The sequence below is a fragment of the Mobula birostris genome, chromosome 6 (genome assembly GCF_030028105.1).
Source record: "Mobula birostris isolate sMobBir1 chromosome 6, sMobBir1.hap1, whole genome shotgun sequence".
In the NCBI taxonomy this organism is placed as follows: Eukaryota; Metazoa; Chordata; class Chondrichthyes; order Myliobatiformes; family Myliobatidae; genus Mobula; species Mobula birostris.
The window spans coordinates 141522560-141546124 of NC_092375.1; the positions used below are offsets into that span (position 1 = coordinate 141522560).

At 40.4% G+C, this 23565-nt stretch overlaps 1 protein-coding gene across 4 annotated transcripts in view; it reads right to left on the minus strand.

The window, feature by feature from the left end:
* Positions 1 to 1911: 1911 nt before the first annotated feature.
* The window catches only part of LOC140199418 (thioredoxin domain-containing protein 6-like), a 75612-nt gene continuing 53958 nt past the window's right edge, over positions 1912 to 23565 (minus strand). For all 4 annotated transcript variants that reach the window (XM_072261482.1, XM_072261479.1, XM_072261481.1 and 1 more), the window contains 5 exons: positions 21792 to 22030; positions 21305 to 21361; positions 13411 to 13470; positions 12875 to 12976; positions 1912 to 4789 (listed from right to left, as the gene is read on the minus strand). In XM_072261482.1, the coding sequence (XP_072117583.1) occupies positions 4680 to 4789; positions 12875 to 12976; positions 13411 to 13470; positions 21305 to 21361; positions 21792 to 22030 (568 nt within the window). In that variant the 3' untranslated portion in view covers positions 1912 to 4679. The remainder of the gene's footprint in view (positions 4790 to 12874; positions 12977 to 13410; positions 13471 to 21304; positions 21362 to 21791; positions 22031 to 23565) is intronic.

The window sequence follows — 23565 nt, forward strand, 5'->3', positions numbered from 1 at the left end:
AGATCCACAATTAAACAAAGTAAATTTATTATCAAAATACATATTATGTCACCATATACAACTCTGATGTTCATTTTTTGCAGGCATTCACAGTAATTACAAGAAACTCGATAGAGTCATTGGAAGACCACACCTAGCAGGATGAACAAACAACCAATGTGGAAAAGACAAGCTGTGCAAATACAAAAGAAAGAAAAAAAATAATAAATAAATAAATAAATAAATAAATAAATAAATAAATAAACAAACAAACAAGCAATAAATATCAAGAATATGAGATGAAGAGTCTTTGAATGTGAATCCATTGGTGGTGGGAACATTTCACTGATGTGGCAAGTGAAGCTGAGTGAAGTTATCCCCTTTGGTACTATTGCCTAATGGTTGAGGGGTAATAACTGTTCCTGAACCTGGTGGTGTGGGTTCTGAGGCTCCCGTACCTTCTTCCTGATGGCAGCAGTGAGAAGCGAGCATGGCCTAGATGGCAGGTGCTGCTTTCCTGTGACTGCATTTCTTGTGGATGTGCTCAATGGTGGGGAGGACTTTACCCATGATGGACTGTGCTGTATGCTTAAATACAAGAAAATCTGCAAATGCTGGAAATCCAAGCAACAAAATTAAGGGTCTGGTGAAGGTCCTGATGAAGAGTCTGGTCCCAAAGAGTCGATTGTTTACTCTTTTCCACAGATGCTGCCTGGCCTGCTGGGTTCCTCCAGCATTGTGTGTGTGTGTGTGTGTGTGTGTGTGTGTGTGTGTGTGTGTGTGTTTGTTTGTTGCTGGGCTGTATGCTTTACTTTTTGTAGGCTTTTCCATTCAAGTGCATTTATGTTTACATACCAGAATGTGATGCAAACAGTCAATGTACTTTCCACTACACATCTATAGGAGTTTGTCAGAGTTTTAGATGACATGCCAAACCTTCACAAACTTCAAAGAAAGTAAAGGCACTGCCATGATTTCTTCATAATTACACTTACGTGCTGATCCCGGGACACATCCTTTAAAATGATAAGACCGAGGGATTTAAAGTTGCTGACTCTCTCCACTTCTGATCCTCCGATGAGGACTGGCTCATGGACCTCCAGTTTCCTCCTCCTGTAGTCAATAACCAGTTCCTTGGTCTTGTTGACATTGAATGAGAGGCTGTTGTTGTGGCTCCACTCAGCCAGATTTTCAATCTCCCTCCTGTACGCTGATTTGTCAACATCTTCGATTCGGCCATCAACAGTGGTTTCGTTAGCAAACTTAATGGCACCAGAGCTGTGCTTAGCCTCACCGTCATAAGAATAAAGCAAGTACAGAGGAGGCTAAGCACACAGCCTTGCGGTGCACCTGTGCTGATGGAGATCCTGGAGGACCCTATTTGGCGCACTATTTGCGAACAGTGACTTCCAGTGAGAGGAAGAAACATTTTCAAGAAACCAACATTGCATTGCAGAAAGCTATTGAATCATCACTGCGCATCTCATTAAGGATAAGTCTGTGGAATATCTTTCCTGGAACATTATCACGCTTCGGAATATATGCAATGCCTGATGCTGATCAGTCTAAGGTTGGACTCCCCATCACTGACTGCTTGAATTTCATTGCAACCATAACCTCACTAAATTGCTTCTCCACCTGAAACAGAATCAAGGGAAATGACCTTTTTGATTTTCTTGCTCATGTTTTTCCCATTTCTATTAAGCCACATCTGTTGTGTTGTTGCTAGTGAGTCAGAGATGTGGTGGAAAAGCAAAACACTGCAGATGTTGGAAACCTGAAACCAGAACAGAACATTCTGAAAACACACTGCAGGTCAGGTAGAGTCGTGGACAGCAAAACAGAGTTAGCATTTCAGGTCGATGAGCTTTCAGAACTACAAACATTTAGTATTTCTTTTCCCAAGGACATTGGCTGACTTATTGACCATTTCCAGCATTTTCTGTTCTAACTTCAGAGTTGTTTCATAATGTCATACAGTATTGAAAAAATGTTTTTTAGCCCAACTCTTCCATCTGACCAAAACTCACATCTAAGCTAGTCCCCTTTGCCCATGTCTCTCTAAAGTTTAAACCTCCAGAGTCTAAACCTTTCCTACCATGTATCTATCCAAGTGCTTTTTAAATGTTATTTATGTGATAGAATCCTACTCACAAAAATAAAAGTAAGTGCTATCACACATCCTGAGAAATCATAGCAGTGGACTCGGAAAGGTTTAAGGAAATTTTTGGCCCCATCAGTTTACTTATGGTCCTAGGTCAGACCAAAATGCTATACTATGGGAGTCAATTTTTAGAGCAGGGTAGTATTTATTTTCCAAGATCCATTAAATAATCGGGTAACATCTCAGTTCAAGTATACTGTACTGCTGTAACTAGATTGACATAACTTTATGATAAAACTATATGTATTACAAATATCATTAGCACACATTATCATTCACAACATTTCCTTATAGATCATAGTGAAGTTGTAGTTCAGTCTTTACACTTGAAAAGTTCCTTTCGGTAAATTACGACACTCAGTGATGTAAAAGACCTGAGTAAGGAGACAGTGATTTCCACATCCTTAGTTAAATCCGATGTGCATGCATGTCCAATCAATGGCTAGTTAGCTGCAGTAACATGGATTGTTTAGGCACCTTGTTTTATGAGGTGGGCAGCACAGTAGCTTAGCGGTTAGAGCAATTGCTTTACAATGCCAGTAATCACCAATCAGGGTTCGATTCCCACCACTGTAAGAAATTTGTATGTTCTCTTCAGGACCACGTGGGTTTCCTCTGAGCACTCCAGTTTCCTCCTACATCCCAAAGATATACGGGTTAGGGTTAGTGAGTTCTGGGCATGCTAATTAGGCACCAGAAGTTTGGTGACATTTGCAAGCTACCCTCAGAACAATCTTCAGACTGTGTTGGTCATTGACGCAAAATGACGCATTTCACTTTGATTCAATGTACATGTGACAAATAAAACTTTTTAATCTTTTGATATAAAGGCCTCAGCAAGGATTCCAAGGAGCCTTACTGCAATGTCTGCAGGATTTGTTAGCGCTAATGCTCCTTAAAATGTGGAAGAATCAAATTTAGTCATATTTACAATTTAGTATGATCAATAAGACTGCCAATTCTACCGAAGTCTGTGGTGTAGTGGATAGTAGTCAAGATTATGCAGGATTACAAAAGGATGTAGATCAACTGGGAAAGTGGGCCAAGGAGCGGCTGGTGAAATTTACCTCGGGTAAGTGTGATCTTGGGAAGTTAAACCAAGCCAGGACTTACACAATAGATGCAGGGCTCATGAGAGTGTTGTACAACAAGGAAGGGTACGAGTACGTAGTTCCCTGAAAATGGCAACACAGTTGGTGAAGAAGACATTGCTTTCATCATTAGCACATTGGATACAAGTCATGAGTGTCATGATAGGCCTATACAGGACTTTGGCGAGACTGTATTTGGAATATTCTGTGCAGTTCCAGCTAATAGGAAGAATGTCATTAAGTTAGAGAGAGTACAGAAAGATTGACAGGAATGTTGCTAGGACAGAACTGTTTGACAAATGGATAGGCTGAGGCCTGTTTTCCCAGGAACTTTGGAGGCTAAGATTAATTAAGCAGAGATACAGTATATTAACTCATAAGGGATATAAGTAAGGTGGGTGATTACAATCCTTTCCTCACAGTAAGAGTGTTTAAAACCAGAAGGCATTGGTTTGAAGTAAGGAGATGTATGTGGAACAAGTTGCTAGAAATGCTAGTGGGAGGTACATTTACAGCTTTTAAAAGATGCATAGAAAAGAAGAATTTGGGCCAAATGCAAGCAAATTGTATTTGCTCAGAAGGATATCTTGAGCAGCAGAAAATTAATTGGGAATAAGAGCCTTGTTTCCATGATGTATGACTCTAAGACTAGAATGCAATAAAATGGAGTTCTTCAAGAGGCTGAGTGGTTTTGATGCACTGGAAAGAGAAAATCTATTCCTTCTGGTGACGAGTTTAATAACTAGTGATCATAAACATAGAAGTAAAATTGACAGAAGTTGAATGATTAGTACCAATAATGTTAAATAGGACAACATCATGTGACTTTAAAAAAAATCAAGGCATGGTAGTCATTTATTTATTTAGCGTTACAGCATGGAGTCGGCCCTTCCAGTCCTTCAAGCCGCCAAAGCCCCAGTAAGCCCACAACCCCGATTAACCCTAACCTAATCATGAGACAATTTACAATGACCAATTAACAGCCTTTGGAGTGTAGGAGGAAACCGAAGCACCCGAGGAAAACACATGCATTCCACAGGGAATATTCATGGAACAGCGTCGGAATTGAGCTCTGACTCCCTGAATGCCCCGAGCTGTCATCGTGTCATGCTAGCCAGTGTTGTACGCTGGACCTACTGACATATCAAGTTTTCAGTCATCAATAAATCAGCCTTTATCAATTAAAGCTGGATTGTTACTATCCGAACCAGACTTAATAAGAGAACAATGTTATGGTTGATTAATGATAGACGTTGTTCTGTGAGGAATCAGATGAAGAAAAATACCTCAAAGAAACTGCAATTTCATATATGTATTTTTTTGGTGTTAAGGTGCTTTTTTTGCTGTATCAGACTGCCATAGTCAGTCTGAGCTGTTGAAGAGCAGTGTTGCACTGTTTGTAATGGGGTCATATGTGCAGCTCCAGCCAATGTCTTCTCTGCCGATTATATGGAATCACTGATGGAACTATTTCCTTCTGCATTTTCCTTCTCCTCCTCTGTGGGTCCATCCGGAGAGCTCGTTTTCAAGTGCTCAGCGTAAGCATCATCAGGAGCTGTAAAATTGATAGTGCAAAGGCTGTTTTAATCCCTTCGTAAAATGGTCTTATGGTATTGGCATTGTTTTATTATTGTCACACACCGTATACCAAGATGCAGTGAACTCCAAAAGCCACGTTCATCGCTAGAGCAATAAACAACTGATATACAGGACGTGTGATGTTGTAAATTTCATTTATGTGGTTGGGTACTTGAGTTGAAGTTTTCATTACCATTTTGATCTTGCTTCCATTACAGAGATAAGGTTCATAAATACAAGAGATTCTGCAGTTGCTAGAAATCCAGAGTAACACACACAAAATGCTGGAGAAATTCAGCAGGTCAGTCGGGGGAGTAAACAGTTGACATTTCAGGCTGAAACACTTCATCTGGACTGGAAAGGAAGAAGCCAGAGGTGGGGTTGGGGTGGGACGTAGTACACCCTAGAAGGTGATAAAGGAAGCCAGGTGGGGGGAAGGGGAGGGGAGGTGAAGTGAGGGAGGTTGAAGAATCTGGGAGGTGATAGGTGGAAAAGGTAAAGGACTGTAGAAGGAATCTGATAGGAGAGAAGAGTGGGCCATGGGAGAAAGGGAAGGAGGCGGGGGACCAGGGAGTGGTAATAGACAGGTGAGAAGAGGAGGTAAGAGGGGAGTCAGAGTGGGGAATGGAAGAAGAGGGAAGGAGGAGGGGGAACATTTACTGGAAGTTAGAGATATTGACGTTCATACCATTAGATTAGAGGCTACCCTGTGGGAATATGAGGTGTTGCTCCTCTAATCTGAGTGTGGCCTTATTGTGGAGGTAGATGAGGCCATGGAGTGATGTGATGGAAGGGAAATGGGGATTGGAATTAAAATGGTCAGCTACGGGGAAATCCTGCTTGTTGTGGATGGAGCAAAGGTGCTTAACAAAATGATCTCCCAGTCTACGTCTGGTCTCACTGATTTAGTGGAGGCTGCATCGACAGCACCGAATACAGTTGATGACCCCAACTGTATTGGATAACAAAAGTGTTACTTCACCTGGAAGGAGAATTTGGAGCCCTGAATGAGGGAGGAGATGAATGAGCAGGTGTAGCACTTCTTCCACTTGGAGGGATGAGTGCCAGAAGGGAGATGAGTGAGGAGTGACAATGGACAAGGGAATCACGGAGAGAGTGATCCCTGTGAATGGCGGAGAGTGAGGGAGGGGTAAACATGTATTTGTGTACCATCCAGGCAGAACATGCCATACATAACTGCTTCACAGTAATAAAGAAAACTGAATTCTTTCTATGGTGTACTTCAAAAGGGCAATGGAGTTAAACAAATCACGTGAAAGGACCATGGTGAGGCTGACTGAGAGTTCATCTTCAGTGTAGAAGAAAAACTAACAATATGTTAAGTCCCTAAGCACATGTCCCTAAAGACATGTTCGGCACAACTTTATGGGCCTGTATTGAGCTGTAGGTTTTCTATGTTTCTGATGTATGACTGTTATAGGACAGATTGACTTCAATGGTTTGTGTTATTCAGAATCAGACAAGACTATTACCCACTCAACTACTCTAGGCACTGTTGAATTCTCTAAGGACATTAAAGCTTTTTGATTATGCTCTCAATGGCCACCTTATTAGGTACACTGTACACCTGCTCGTTACTGCAAATATCTAATCTGCCAATCATGTGGCAACAACTTAATGCATAAAAATATGCAGACATGATCAATAGGTTTTTTTTTGATCAAACATCAGAATGGGGAAGAAATGTAATCTAAGTGACTTTGATTGTGAAATAATTGTTGGTGCATGACAGGGTGGTTTGAGAATCTCAGAAACTGCTGAACTTCTGGCGTTCTCGAGCATAACAGTCTCTAGAACTTAAAGAGAATGGTGCCAAAAACAAAAAACTTCCAGTGAGCAGCAGTTTTTTGGATGAAAACACATAGTTTATGAGAGATGAGGACCCTGGTCAGACCCCACTTGGAGTACTGTGCCCAGCTCTGGTCACCTCACTACAGGAAGGATGTGGAAGCCATAGAAAAGGTACAGAGGAGATATACAAGGATGTTGCCTGGATTGGGGAGCATGCCTTATGAGAATAGGTTGAGTGAACTCGGCCTTTTCTCCTTGGAGCGACAGAGGATGAGAGGTGACCTGATGGAGGTGTTCAAGATAATGAGAGGCATTGATCATGTGGATAGTCAGAGGCTTTTTCCTGGGGCAGAAATGGTTGCCACAAGAGGACACAGGTTTAAGGTGCTGGGAAGTAGGTACAGAGCTAATGTCAGGGGTAAGTTTTTTACTCAGAGAGTAGTGCGTGCGTGGAATGGGCTGCCGGCAACGGTGGTGGAGGCAGATACGATAGGGTCTTTTAAGAGACTTTTGAATAGGTACATGGAGCTTAGAAAAATAGAGGGCTATGGGGAAGTCTACTAATTTCCAAGGTAAGGACATGTTCAGCACAACTTTGTGGGCCAAAGGGCTTGTATTGAGCTGTAGGTTTTCTATGTTTCTATGTCAGAGGAGAATGGATAGACTGTGTCGAGCTGGCAGGCAGGCAACAGGAATGCAAATAACCACACGTTACAACAATGGTGTGCGGAAGAGCATCTCTGAATGCACAACATGTCGAACCTTGAAGTGAATGGGCTACAGCAGCAGAAGACCAGGAATATACACTCAGTGGCCACTTTATTAAGTACAGGAGGTAACAAGAGGTTCCTAATAAATTGGCCACTGATTGTATATGCACCAGCATTTTATATATAACTATACCAGGAGCAAACATCTCAGAAAAATATTGCAGCAATTCCGCGCGATTACAAGATAGAAAGGCGTAAAGAATGAGATGAATTTGAAAACATTGACCAAGATGTTAGAATTGAATGGAAATCAAACAAGCTGCAGATGCTGGAAATCCACAGCTAAACAGAAAATGCTGAAATTACTCAACAGGAGAGGGCAAACCTGTAGGATGAGAAACAGAGTTGAACTTTCAAGTCAAAGACCCTCTATCAGACGTTATTTTGTCAGAAGGATGAAGAGGAGTGAATTATCTTTCCATCACACTCTTGTAAAATCTATGTGTTGCTAATAATTAGTAATGATTAATCAATAGAGAGTAGTATTTTCAGTACATGCTACAGAAAATATCATTAGGTCAGCATGTTGAAAAGTTTTCATGTTTTCGCCCTAACTAACTTGGCAAAGTTGGGATCTGGTTCCACATCTAAAAGTCTATGCTCAAGTCTACTACTTCACAGTAGTAATTACTCCTCATAAATAAGCCTAATCAATGAGTGAGAAGCAACTAATTAAACTATTTAAACTAGACAGATATGGCAACATTAATATCCTTCCTTAACCTGTCTATGCATTCACCTGCAAGGTTCACTAAACAGTAAACAGGTATCCTGTGCAGGTATCTTCTGGGGGTTAGTTAAAAAATACTCGTGGACTAAGATGTTAGCTGTCCTGTGCTTTCACCAGTGGGATCATCAGTTGATCTGCCACCTGTCTTCAGGAATTTCGGCCGGCTTATAATCAAGACTCCCTTGAGGTGGTGGGCCAGCAGTGCTAAAGCACCTCCTCCCACTGGTGAGCTTAAAAACTTGGCATCTGCCTCTATCAGAGTTGTTGGTCACTTCCATCCAACAGATAGTCTGCTCTTCAGGTGTCTATGCAACTACTGAAGGGTTTGCAAGATATGTATACACTGTCTGACTATCTGCCCCTCTGGACATACTTGGTCCACATCCATGCTGATCCCTTCTCTGCTGCCTCAGCTACAGCTCTGCTGGTTGACTTGATCTCTCTTCTAGTGAAGCCAAGGTCATGCAGCCACTTCTGGACAGTGAACGCAATAAACCCACGGCAGCCTACTTCGAATGGATAGCATGAGACCTTCCACCCTCTGCCTCTGCTCTCTGATCTTAATTCTTCATACTTGGTTAACTTGCGCTCATGGGCTTCATCACTGTTGTCTTCCCGGGGACTGTGAGTTCACCAATAACCACTTCTCTACTGGTGTCAAACCATACGATTATATCTGGACGCAATGTGGTGAAAACTATTTGCTCTGGGAAACTGCCTTTCCCGTCCAGGTCAGCCTTGACACACCAATCAATGGCTGAAGAAAGTATGCTTGATCGTGAGCCTGTGCTGTACACCCTTGACTTGGAGCCTTCTTTCACAAATGATATGCGATGTTCTGTGCAGCATGGGGCATTGCAGCACCTCAGCTGACTCAGCACAGATAAGGTTCGTGGTTCAGACTATTCAAATTTTGGAGGCTCTATACTTTGACTCATGGTACATGGAAGGTTTAAGATTTAAAACATCAGAATTAAAGTATTTTTCTGCTTCTGGTCGCTCTGCTGACCTGCCTTGCCTGTGTGACTCTGGATCAAGTATAACATAATGTTTAAAAGCTGTTTTGCAATGCCCAGAGGAGGAACCAAAAATAAGCAGATGCAGATGGTACATAATATCAAGAACAGAGAATAGAGGAGACACTTCTGGTGCTGAGAATGAGTTGTGGAGGGTGGTGGGGAGGTGCTATTTTAAAAAAATATCTGGAGGGCAAAGACAGTCCACAAAATATTACTGGCACTTCGAAATGAACACTCCTTTACTGTATTCGCTTAGGAAACAAATACTGTAGGTGCAGGTTTCGTGGAAGGGGAGGGAGAGTTACAGAGCATGTTAACATTTAAGAGGAGGAGGTATTAGATATCTGAGCAAACGTAAAGGTGGAAAGGTTCCAGGACATGATAACAGTATCCTCGGCTGCAATGGGAGTAATGTAGGAAATTGCTGGGGCCCTGACAGAGATATTTAAAACTTCACTGGCCTGAAGTGAAGTTCCAGGTGGAAGGTGGACAGCAAATGTGTTCCCTTTATTCAAGAAGGGCAGCAGGGATAAGGTAGGTAACCATAGGCCAATGAGTCTAACTTCCAGTGGTAAGAAAGCCATTGAACCAAAATTGTGAGAGATAAGAGTAACCTACATTTGGAAAGGTAGGGGCTATTCAGGGATAGTCAGACCTGGTTGATTGGAGGGAGATCCTGTCTGAATAATTTGGTTGAATTTTTGAAGAATAGCAAAATACATTGAAGACAGCAGTTTGGTTAATGTAATTTGCATAGACAAGATCCCAAATGGAAGACTGGTCCTAAAGCGAACCCATGGGATCCAAAGAAGTTGGCAGATTGGATTCAAAGTTGGCTTGTAATAGGAAATTGGGGGTACTTTGTGATTCGAAGCTTGGGACCAGCTTGGGTACTTGATGTTCAGCATGAACAAGGTGGGCCAAAGAGCCTGCTTCTGCACTTTATGGTGCAATAAAAGCTTTGTAGCTCTGAATAACTGCATGTAGTGTCAGTTTCTCAAAAAAAAATCTGAGTATTACATCATATTGGCCAGAGATTTCCACAATAAAAAAAACCTATTCAAAGTTGATGTGAGAATTTAGCTCCATAACCATCAGGAAGTTTGAGATTCCCTAGAAAACATCCACAAACATAGAAACTTCAAAATTCCCACAACTGGTTGTCACTGTCACCCAGACACTGGACTCCTCATTGTGAAGGATGAACATGAGAACCTGTTCACTGAATCTATTCCCGGTGAGTTCATTTATTTTAATGGAGAGAAATGGGTGTGATCAGAATATAATTAGCATATTTTTGTAATGACTAATCAGGAGGGTTTAAACTAGTCTGGCAGAGATGTGGGACCCAAGGCAGTAGTGCAGAACCTGGGCTAATTCCTTGCTCTCTTTATAAATGTTAAAAAGAGCAATTTCAATGGACAGGATGGGCAAGGGAAAGTCAGAGAGCAAGGAAGATCTGCAGGAAGCTTGGCACAAAAGGCAGGTGAACTTAGGGCATGGATTTGTGCATGGCGCTGGGATATCACAGCCAAAGCAGAAACATGCTTGAGGGAGGGGCAGAACTGACAGCTCAACGTTCTAGGCTATGGAAACTCTTAGATAGGCACGTGGATGTACAAAAAGTGGAAGGTTATGATTGTGTAGGAGGGAAGGGTTAGTTTGATCGTGGAGTAGCTTTGTACAGGTCAGTACAACACCGTGGGTTAAAGGGCCTGTACTGTGCTGTACGCATGCCCTATGTTCTTGAAAGGTAGGACGTTACATTTTGGAACAGGAAAGTATCACCCTGGTACTTAGAGAGGATATTCCTGTGAGATCTTTTATGCAAGAAAACACAATTGAACTCTGATATGAAGTTATCTGATATCTATACATAGATTGATTGGATTGGATTGTTCAAATTAGTGCAAAGGGTAAGAGTGTCTGCATACTTCTTCCTTGCAATGATACCTGGAAGCCCTGGTACTTTCTGATTGTTTCCAACTTAATACTTTCCAACCAATTACACCAGGAACTTATTGGGTTATCTGAGGCCACAGCCCATTGCTTGCTGAAGGTTAAGATGCAAATCATCCTTGAAGAAGTACAAGTGGCTTCAGTGTTTCTGGGTCAGGAAGGAGACAGATCGGCACGGTTTCAGGTTCTGGTGGCTAAACAATGAATCATGCTAGAAAATATGCATATGTGGGTTGTGGAAGAGAATATGATCAGGCATCTACAAGATTGAATAATCTTCCAAAGTTTAATGTCTAGTCTTCAGGTTAGGAATAGCAAATAATTGCCTGCATTTAATGGAATTAGCAATAATTAGCAGGGGGGAAGCTCATCTGCACAGGCATAATGGAATGGACAGAACAAAACAGAGGCATGGGTCAATGAATTTGCTATGAGCTCCAAGATCAGCTTCTTCTAGACAATATATGAGAATACTGGGGTAAACTTGGAACAGGGAGATCAATGGCTGTGCAACACACACAAAATGCTGGAGGATCTTAGCAAGTCAGGCAGCAATTGAAGGCACAGGGGCACAGCTGGTGGCCTTGTGGGACTCACAGCTCCATAGCCCAGGTTCAATCCTGATGTCCATTGCTTTCTGTATGAGGTCCCTATGACTTCATGTGTTTCCCCTGGATTTCCAGCTTCCTCCAACATTACAAAGACATGCAGGTGAATTGGAGACTGCAAATTGCCTCTAGTGTGTTGCTTAGCGGTACAGGCAAGGGGACTGTGGAGAGAATAAGTTACAAGGAAATAAGTGGGAATAGATTATTCTGTGAATATACATAGACTTGGTGGGATGAAATGGTCTCTTTCGGTGTTATAAGGAACAGTTTGCAAGATAAGCTTCTCACAGTACCTTGATACATGTGACAATAACAAACCAATACCATCACCAAACAATATTTGGTTTTGATACTAAAAAGACCAAATTGTCTTGTAAACTCACCAATTCTGAAATAATTGTATTTTCCACTTATACTTCCAACCTCTTGCTAAAAAGGCAAGCATACCGTTTACTTGACTGCTTGCATTTTTTTGGTATTTCAGATTTTAAGTATTTTTTTGCATCTTCCACAGGAAGACAGACACAAAATATTTGTTTAAAGTCCTCGCTACTTTCTTTTTCCCATCAAAAATTTTCTGATATTTGTCCCTATTAGATCCATATTTCCTTTCACTAAAACCTTTGTTCCATTTTTGCAGGGGTTCTAGAAATCTGCTCTTATCATTAGGGCTCCCAGCAATCACCATGACCCTCTCTCAAGGCAACCAGAGGGGAATTGGTTAGAATGAAAGGATTGGACCAAGTGGGTATCCCATCCCTTCCCCCACCCCCAGGTTCTCCAGTTTTCTCCCACATCTCAAGCACAAATGACTTGGCAGTTAAGCTAACTGCAGCAAACTGCCCTGGAAGTAAAGGTGAGTAATAAAATGTGGAGGGGAATTGACGGGGATTTGGGGAGAATAAAACAGGATTAGTGTAGATGGGCGTGCAATGACTAGCATAGACCAGTGGGCTGAAGGGCCTGTTTCTGTGTCATGATCATGAAGTGTTGGTAGGAGTACACCAATGTGTTCACATGACAATGAGCTTGCAAGAGTAACTGTTATCAAGTTATTCTTCAAGCTCTGCAGGTCAGATTGTTCTCTATGTACTGGAGTCTGTGTGCACAGCCCCTAACTGATTCCACTTCCCCACTATAGAGAACATTAGACAGGATCATTACCTTCTTCATTAACTTGCCCCTCTGGAGCTTCTTCTGGCAAATTCTTCTGCAAGTTCTCATCAAAGGTGCTCTTTGAGTTTTCAATCTGAGTGTCTACAGGAGCTGTAGAAATTAAAGGCACAAAAAGACTATTTTGGCAATTGTAGAGATTAAGGGCAGAAAAAGAGGTGGGAGTGGACATAGTGGCTCAAAACATCAAATGCTTATTTCACTTCATAAATGCTGCCTGACCTGCTGAGTACCTCCAGCATTTTTATGTGCCATTGAGAGAAAGCAGTTGGCCTTATGTGCATTATTCCTCTAATTCAACTGTCCACAGAAATTCATCTACATCTTAAGTATATTTTATGATACTGACCATCAGATCTACAACAGAAGTAATCTCAGTGAGGACTGGTGTCAACCAATGCTGCCCCAATGCTTTGCACAATCTTTCTCCCCATAAATTAGGATGTCTCTATTTTGGATGGAAGGTTTTAGCTAAAACTGTAGGTTTTTAGCTTACAAAAGGGATGATAAGAGATAGATGCTCTTACTTTCATCACCTACTTCAGTTTTCTCTGTTGAGTCCACTGCATCAGCTCTTAGCTGTGTATCTAAAAAGCAACAAAACAAGAGAATAAAATATTATTTTTACTCTTAATATCTACCTCTTCACCATACATGGAATACATACTTACAATCTACTTAATTTTCTATGTTGTTTTATATTAATTCTGTGGAGAATTCGCTCAGATTTCTCTTTTATCTTTAATTTTAAAATGCTCTCCTAATCCATTGTGCAGGATAAAGACCAAAAATATTACTAACATAATTCTTTCCCTCTACTGAATTGCGCAGATCCAAAAGAGGAAAACTACATTAATCCCAAGGGTCCTGGATTAAAGAAAGGCGATGTAACCCAGTTTTGTTGTTGCCTGTTGGTATCTAACAGCCCCTGCTGGTGGAATGTGTACACAGACATGACTGAGTCAAAAATCTGGCTCTGCTGCCCCTGGTGGTGGAGGAGCAGAGGTGCAATAGGGTAGGAATTGTCTTCTTACAATGCTGCAGTCATCATGAGAGTGAAGCAGAGACAGATTTGGCCTTCCTGCTTATTACGTTCACGTGCTTGGAAAATCACTGCCTGTCTACCAAGAATCTGAGGATGACAAATCATATGGAGATGGGCAGAAAGTTAACCCTTACACTTTAACATAACACTTTATTCTACATTCTGTACTGATGTGATGATATGATCTATATTGATAGCATGCAAAACAAAGTTTTACACTGTACTTTGGTGTATATGTAACAATAATAACCCAATTTACCAAACCGATGAAAATGGTGGGTTGATTCTTTAAGGAGATGCCAGATAGCATCTGTTGTTTCAAAGTGAAAGACTGGTGCAAAGTACAACAGTGACACATGACGACTTCACTATTGTTATGTAGGAATATGTCATTCTTTCCCTCCAGACAAAAAGTGATGTCAGAAATAACTCCCTCTAGAGAGGTGCTGTAGTCTCAGGTTGTCCTAAAACGTGGTACATCTAGTGTAATAGTTTATACTTTTTATACTGGAAGCAATGACAATACCTTGGATAGAAGTGGAAGACTTATTCTATACATCAGAGGGCTATATTTGACCCTGGAGTAGTGCCCAGTGCCTATAGTGCAAATGCCTCTGACAATATTCATCCAAGATTTAAAAGCAACCTTCACATGAAAATTTAGACCAGTCTTCTCAGAAAGCATTGCTCAAAGCTCAAGAAGGGTTTCTCTGCTACTTTGATAACAAATGGAGCATTCCATTTTGTCAATACCCACACAGATTAAGTCTCTTGGGAGTGACTATTGCTAAAGAATAAACAGTGGAAAGTTACCTTATTTTCGCTGTGACCACAAATCTTTGCCTAATTGTGGATCAGACCGGTCCACAGGCAGGAGTGATCTCACAGACCAGTCTACATTAGCCCTACTTATTAATGTTTCTGTAATGGAATAAAATCGTTCCAACCCTAACTAATAGTTAAAATAAAGATGACAGCCAAAACTCCCAATTACTAGTATCATGACATACTGTATTAAATACACACTATGATTTTCCAGAGTTAAACAGCTGGAACCTGAGTAACCTTGTCTCTGCCCTATTTCTCCTGAATATTGTCCAGCACTTGAGCTGCCATATTCATAGTAGACCTTTGGAAAAGATGGAAAGGGCTGTGTAGAAATGTTTCAATCATAACAATGAGGGATATAGATACAAACATGCTTTTTCCACTGAGGTTGGGTGAGACTAGAATCAGAAGTCATAGGTTAAGGGTGAAAGGGTCAAAGTGGAAATACTTAAGGGGAATATGAGGGGGAATTTCACTCAGAGGGTAGTGAAAGTGTGGAACTAATTGCCAGTCGAAGTGGTGCATGCAAGTTTGAATTGAGCACTTAAGAGAAATTTGGATAAGTACATGGATAGGAGGGGTGGGGAGGCCTATGCTTCAGGTGCAGGTCAATGGGACCAGTCAGAATAATTGTTTGGCATGGTCTGGATAGCCAAAAGGCCTGTTTCTGTACTGCCATCTATAATTCAATAACAACATGGTGAGGGTAGGGCCTAGAATAAAGCACTTCCATGGTAGGTTGGTCCAAAAGGTTCAGGCACACAGGATCCACATTTAGTTGGAAACAAAATAGGGCTGGTTATTGAGAACAGATGATAGTGGTTGAGAGGTGTTATTCTGAATGGAGGACTGTGGCTAGTGCTGTTTCACAATATTCAGTGCTGGAAACTTTATTGTTTGTGATATGCACCCAGTGACCACTTTATTAGCTACTTCCTGTACCTAAAAAGTGGCTATTGAGCGTATGTTAATGATTTTCTGCGGTTGTAGCCCATCCACTTCAAGGTTCGTTGTGTTGTGCATTCAGAGATGCTCTTTTTAACACCACTGCTGTAATGTGTGACTATATGAGTTACTGTAGCCTTACTATTAGCTTGAAGCAGTCTGGCCTCACTCCTCTGAACTCTCTCATTAACAAGTCGATTTCACCCACAGAACTGCCACTCTGGATTTTCTTCTTCTTTGCACAATTCTCTGTAAACTCTGAAGACTATTGTTCATGAAAATCCCAGCAAATCAGCTGTTTCTGAGATACTCAAACCACACCATCTGGCACCAACAATCAACCTACAGTCGAAGTCACTTAGATCACATTTCTTCCCCATTCTGATGTTTGATCTGAACAACAACTGAGCCTCTTGACCATGTCTGATGCTTTTTCTGCATTGGGTTTCTGCCACGTTTGTCTGATCAGATAATTGTATTAACAAACAGGGACACGGGTGTACCTAATAAAGTAGCCACTGAGTGTAAGTAAATGATCTGGGTGAAAATGTAAGTGGCCTGATAAGTAAGTTTGCAGATGACATGAAAATTAGCAGAGTTATGGACAGTGATGAAGGTTGTCAAAAGTTAGAGCAGGAGATCACAATCATCAGGAAAACTGGGTAAAGGAATAGCAGATAGAGTTTAATCCAGACAAGTGTGAGCTGTTGTACTTTAGGCAGTCAAATGCAAAAGAAAGTGTACAGCCCCCTAAGCAGCTTTGATCTAATGAGGAACCTTAGGATACAAGTGCTTAGATCTCTGAAAGTGACAAGACAAATGGATAGCATGGTAAAGAATGGATATGTTATGCCAGTTTTCATTGGGTAGGCATTGAGTGTAAAGTAGGAAAGTCATGTTGCAGCTATATAGAACTTTACTCAGGCTATATTTTGAGTATTGTGTGCAGCTCTAGTCAGTGTGGATGAACTGGAGAGGCTGCAGAGAGGTTCACCAAGATGTTGCCTGGATTAGAGAGTATCAGCTATAAAGAGAGGTTGAACAAACTTAGATTGTTTTCTCTGAAGCATCAGAGGCTCAGGGGTAGAAAATTATTTGAGGCACAGGTAGGACAGATGGCCAGAGTCTTTTTCCCAGTGTGGGAATGTCAAATATTGGAAGGTGTTGGTTTAAAGTGAGAGGGAGAAGTTTAAAGGAGATTTGCTAGGCAAGTTCTTTAAACAGAGAGTAGTTGGCATCTGAAATGCAGCACCAGGATAGATTGGAGAAGCAGGTATGATTCCAATCTTCAGGAAGCATTTAGATAGTGACATGAACAGGTAGGGAATGGATGAATGTGGACAATGTCCAGATATGTGGAATTAGTTTAGATTGGCATCAAGTTCAGCATGGATATGGTGGCCTAAATGGCCTGTCCTGTGCTACCCTGTTCTATGTGTCCATGGTAGCGGTCCCCAATCACCGGGCCACAAAGCATGTGCTACCGGGCTGCAAGGAAATGATATGAGTCAGCTGCACCTTTCCTCATTCCCTGTCACGCACTGTTGAACTTGAACATAGGGTTGCCAACTATCCCGTATTTGCCGGGACATCCTGTATATTGAGCTAAATTGGTTTGTCCCATACGGGACAGCTCTTATCCCGTATTTCCCCCGCTAAGGTAGGGCGTTCTTATGAAACCTTTCGTGCCGAAATGGCGTAAAGCAAAGAAGCAATTACCATTAATTTATATGGGAAAACTTTTTGAGCATTCCCAACCCCAAAAAATAACCTACCAAATCATACCAAATAACACATAAAACCTAAAATAACACTAACATATAGTGAAAGCAGGAATGATATGATAAATGCACAGCCTATATAAAGTAGAAATAATTTATGTACAGCATAGTCGGGAAGGTTAAGCCAAAACTAATCTGTGGAAAAAAATCAGCACTTACACGCATGCGCACATCACGCATGTGCACACAGGTGTCCGCGCAAGGTTTCATGGTCATGGTAGTCTTATGGGGTAAGCACAAGTGTCCCGTATTTGACTGCTACTTTTGTCCCTTATTTGGGAGTAAGAAAATTGGCAAGCCTAACTGTAAAAGACATGCTGAGGTGAGTTTAACCCTACTTGAACACCACCACCTACCCCCCAGTCGGCCGGTCCACGAGAATATTGTCAATATTAAACCAGTCTGCAGTGCAAAAAAGGTTGGGGACCCCTGGTGTATGGGATTAACCATTGATTTTGTGAATGGAAAACTGTTGTAATGTTGAAAGGAAAACATTCCATTTGGCTGCCCAGCAATTGAAGTGCTGGGGGAAAATGAGAGGTCAGCACAGATTTTAGCGCCAAAAAAAAAGGGAGAGGGTGGTTGTTGATGATCACAATGCCTACCTCACTGCTCCCTTTTAGATCTGCTCATGCTACCATGTTACTCCAAGCAGACATGTGACTTCTCCACACAATCCAAAAAAGCTTCAAGCAGCACAATCCACCTCATGAGGAGAAGGATAACTGAGGGAATGTCAGACCCAAATAACCCATGTCAGCTCTAACTTTAATCTGTGTTGATAAGAGTTCCAAAATGATGGATAATTGTGGCAGAAATCCTGCTTATCTATAGCCTGGCCATTAGAACATTAAAAAAAACAAATTAAAATAACTTGTTTTGGGAAACAAATTGGTTCATGATTAGACTGCTAGAATGTAAAACAACTTATAAATATCTCTTCAAATTTATTTTTGTGAATGAGCTTGGCATGTAACTTTACTGGAGCAGAAACAAATTTGACTCATCTCAGAAAGTAATACAAACCCTAGAGTAAAAGGAAGAGACACTTGTGGTTTCTCTCCATTTTTACCTGTGTTTTTCCTAAGGTAATAGATGTCCTTCAGGAGTTTGACCCCTAGGAGGAAAGAACCCTTCATTTTATGCCCACCACCCCACTGCCCATAGGACTGCAGGACATCACCAAGTCAGTTGTCAGTCTTTGCTTTTATTATAGACTAGGATCTCTGCTCAATTACATTGATCTTGTTTTCAGTTGAAATGAGTGTAATTTGCATCAGATACAAATTTTGTGAGTTCTTGCACCAGTTATTTCCAAAATAATAACAATAATGTTAGTTACAAAATTGGTCATATTCCCGGACCAATTTTACTTTAGTTGAAAGTCTCCACCCATGTGTTGACCTTCAAAGAGGCTCTAAAAATTAAGCTGGCAGCAATATAGTCCATCAGCCAGTAGGGTTGATCGGTACCATCTGAGGGGAATAATGCTCATAGTGACTTTTGGCAAGCTATACATCTCTAGAGTTAGAAAACATGTGATAGCATTGCACCAGTGGTAGCTTTATGTGTGCATTTTATAACACTACCCTAAAATAAGCATTTCTGAAAAGTGGCCAATATAAAATACAACATATATATTCAACCTAGTGGTATTCTGTCATCAGTGATCCCTCAACATTGAAGTTTGTCACAACGATAGCTGAGTTCAAGTACTTTTCATCAAAAGTTGTTATAAAATTCTACATTGAAAACTATGTCACTGGTGGCACTCGCAGTACAGTGTCCAATTTCAGTAGAGTGAATCATTTCATTTTTGGAAAAATCTTTGTCTGTTGTTTATTTTGGAAAAGTCAATAAAAACCCTAGGACACATATAATCACATGGATTTGTGGAGAATTTATTCAAGAATTCAAATAAGTAATCACTTTTTGTATATATTCCATATTAACATCAATACAGCAGAAAATGTTACCCCACCCCCGCAAAAGGTAAAAAAAACCTCATTTGGAGAGATTTCTGGAGTTTTATCAATGTCATGATATTTTCCATATTGTTGTATCATATCAAAACAATCCTAAGCTTTTGTCATGTCATATAGAATTACAGTACAATAATTCAAATGTGGGGTTCCACCCTGCCATAACCTAGGCCCCATTTGGTTGTAAAATAAATATATTTAATCAAAGACTGCTTTCCATACTTTGTTTTCCATACTTTCATAACCTATTAATAATCATAATAATTTTCCAAGTCTTCCAAATCTTCCACATCTTCATCTGAACTTTCCACACTCTCTGGGGTAGATGCCTGGTTCTCACAATCTGCCAGTCTACACATGTCAGTACACCTGAGGCCATTTGCAACACACATACATCTTGGGAGTCAACATTTTTTTGGACAGTTACAGGCCAGTAGATCCAAGTCTGTCCACAGGGTTATCAGCTCAGCTAAGAGTGGACCTTGCAGTAGATTGTTCAACTTCTGTTGGTTCAAGTCACTGGCCATGTCGTTCACATGGTCTAAGAATGATTTGATCATCCCACTCCTCTCTGGAACATTGTTCTCAACCCATGGTGTGAACTCTGCCCACACGAGTCTTATCAGTGCTTCGTAGATGTACTTGTGGACCCTGACAGCACGATTGTAGTGTTTACCATCAAGAATCCATTGATGGACCCCTCCGCGACAATTCTAGGCTCTATGCATACTTCCTTTAGATCAGCATCCCGAAATCGCTTTCCTAGGATGGCTAAGATATTACATATGGTATGGAATGTCCCCATCCTGAGAAGAATGTTGGAGAAGCGGTCTTTATGCTTCCAGATAATTTCAGTGGCTTTTGCAGAGTGCTTGATCCATGACTACCATAATTGTTTCCAGATGAAGTTCCTTCCTGATTAGCTCTGATTGGTTCAGGATTTCAAATACTGTGGTCAACTCTGTGGCTCGTGAATTGATGGTTGGCAGATACCCAACAATATCTTGGGAGATTGGTTCCTGGTTCCTGGTCCCTGGTGCTGATATTAAAACCAGTCCAGCTTGGGATTGTCTGATTCTCTGGATCTGTTTTCTACCACCGCTGCAATGCTATCACATATTTTCTAGCACTAGGGGTGTATACCTTGCCAAAAATCACTGTAAGAATTATTCCCCACAAATGGTACCAGTGGTCCAAATTTGAGGTCCTGGTTCACTGATAACAACATTTAAATGTTTCTGTTTATAACTTACGTTTCGATTTGCCAAAAACCCAACCATGATATTTTCCACACACGTGGCACATATTACTTGCACTTTAGAGAAAGAAGCAGAATTAATTAGCAGAAACACTAACTCTGTTTTTCTCTCCATAAATTCTGTCTGAACTACTAAACAGTTCCAGTACTTTTTCTTTTCCTTCCAATTACTAACACTGATTTCATTTTGGGATAGATCCATTTTCAGTTGCAGTTATCAAACTTCACTGTTTCCAACTTTGTGAAATGGAACAACTTTTAAAATATATGTTTTCAAAAAAACTCCTAAATACACAGGTTTGTGGGTGATTTCATGTACAGCAATATGCAGAAATCCAGAGGGCAAGATGGAGAACAGAAATATTACGTTAAAATTTGCTTAAGTCTGGGAATATTTTTTGCACGATCAATAGCTTCAAACATTCCTTATTTTCCTTTTTGCAACATGTTGCTTAAAAGTTATTGTTTGGTATGTTTACCTGCACAGAAACATTCAAATTTGTTTTCAAAAGTATGTTATCACATTGGCTGTGTTAGCTGAATTATCTAATTAAAATAACCATTGGAGTCATTCATACAGACCTTCTGATTCCTCCCTATACTCCGGGTAAACTATTTTCTCCAAGTTTGGTTCAATACCTGAAAGTAAAAAAGACAACTATCAGTAGTATTATCAATTCAAAAATTAACCAACTTCTCGTCTTTTACTTAAGCTGCCCTGTCAAGAGCTTAATTAATTCTTTCAGTCAATCTGCACTATAGCTTCAGTTTTGGTCTTAGAAATAATCCTTAAATGTCCCATATCCTTGAAGCTTCAGATAAGGTGCATTTACAAAGCTGTCAGCTGCTTTCATGTACTTACACTCTAAGCCTGTCATGCTTGTGTTGAGAATAACAGGTTTAGGGTATGGATAAGAATTGGAATATCTAAATGATAAAATATTTAAATTTACATATATCTCCATTTTAAATATCCATTTATTTCATGCAAATATTGCAATATTTCATAATTTAATGCTATAAGCTTAGCCAGACTCTACATTCATTTCTTCTGCTTATATGTTCTGACCTTGGACAATACCATCCACTCCGATATTTATGTCCCCAAACAGAAACTTGATTTTTTCTATGGCTTGCATTCGATCTGTGGGACCATGCAAGGAATTCCGTAAGACATCCTTTGCAAACTTGGCTCGCAAAGAATCTGGTGCTACTTTCTTGGCCTCCTCAGGATCTCTTGGACCCATCAAATTTCTCCATTCTTCTACTGCGTTCTCCTTACTTAGAATCATCGTCAATGATGGACCTCTGCAGAGGGCACAAAGAGGATTAGAGGCTATCAGTATTAAACTTACTTTAACCTATCTTTCAAAATGTGCACAATTTCTTACCAGAAGTAAGGTTCACAAAGAGAAAGTGGTTTCAAACAATAGATTTTAAAATAATGGCTTCATGAACATTCAATGTGCTGAAATCCAAAGTCAATGTATAGAATATTCTACCTATTGAAGGCCCCAATGCATAAATTGCTTAAGGCAAAACTAGACCGAAAACTTTTGATTTATTTGCAAGATGTGGACCCTTGGTAGAAATTTTAGTATTAATTGCCAATCCTTATTTGCCCCCAAATGAAGAAGTTAACCACATTGTAAGTTCAGATGTCACATACAAGCTGACTGGGTAAGAACAGATATCCTTTCCTCAAGAAAATTAGTGAACTGGTTGGGATTTGACACCAATCTGACAATTCCTTGAACACCACGTAATATTGGAATTCCAGATTTAGTCACATCTGACATTGTATGATTTGAACTCCTGTTTTTGGATCAATTGCTAGACAAGTAACTTAACCACTTTGCTACCATACTGTAACCACAGTCAGCTAAGATTATTATTTTCAAATATTGATTTGAAAACTGTGCTGGGTGGACTAATGACCAAAACTCTAAAATTAACACAGTCTTCTACTGTTTATCAAATGATATTCATAGCTGAATCCCATCATGTCTTTGTGTCCATGAACTCTGTCAGTTTTTTCCTGACGTGTACCATGCTTTTGAGTCAAAACAGAATATTCTAATGGCTCTCTGTCCTCCTCCCCGTGGAAGTACATAAAAGGACATAAAGGGTCAGCTGAGAGGGAATGGAGCCAATACTAACACACGAACTGAATAGCCACTTTCTTGCTGGTGTTTACATTAATTTATCAAACTAAAGAAGGTGGTTTATATGGTGAAAAATAAAACCCAGGAGAAAATAACGTTCAATCAAATTATATTTTTATTTTCCCTATCCTTTTGATCATAACTCTCTATTATTTATTTTGCCAGCCATATTTACATCTTGGCTCCAAATGCATTTCCTTTGGATGGCTGGTTTGTTTACTGCAGGAATAAAAGCCAAACCTTAAATTATTTTCTTAGCAATGAGTAAAATGCTATATTTATAATCCAACGGGATTCATTAGTTGGGTTGGGCTTTGGAGACAAGGTGAGTTATAAACAAAGCCAGACATCAGTTCTACACACTATCTGTCTACCCAAGAATAGAATCATATGATCATAGCACGGAAGGAAGGGCATTCCTTCCAGCATGCCCACTTTGTAAAGGGCTAGCCAATCGGTCCCACTCTCCCCAGAGCTCCACAGTTTCCCCTTTTCTATTCCATTTTGTGAGCCACTGTTGACTTTTAGACAGTGCACTCCATATCACTAAATCTACATTAACATTCAGAAATATTTGCATTTCTGCCAATGGAAACAATTTTCCCTCATTTATGCTTTCAAAACCCTTCAGATGTCTGAAGAGCTCAAATAAATCTAGATAGAAACCAAATAAAACCT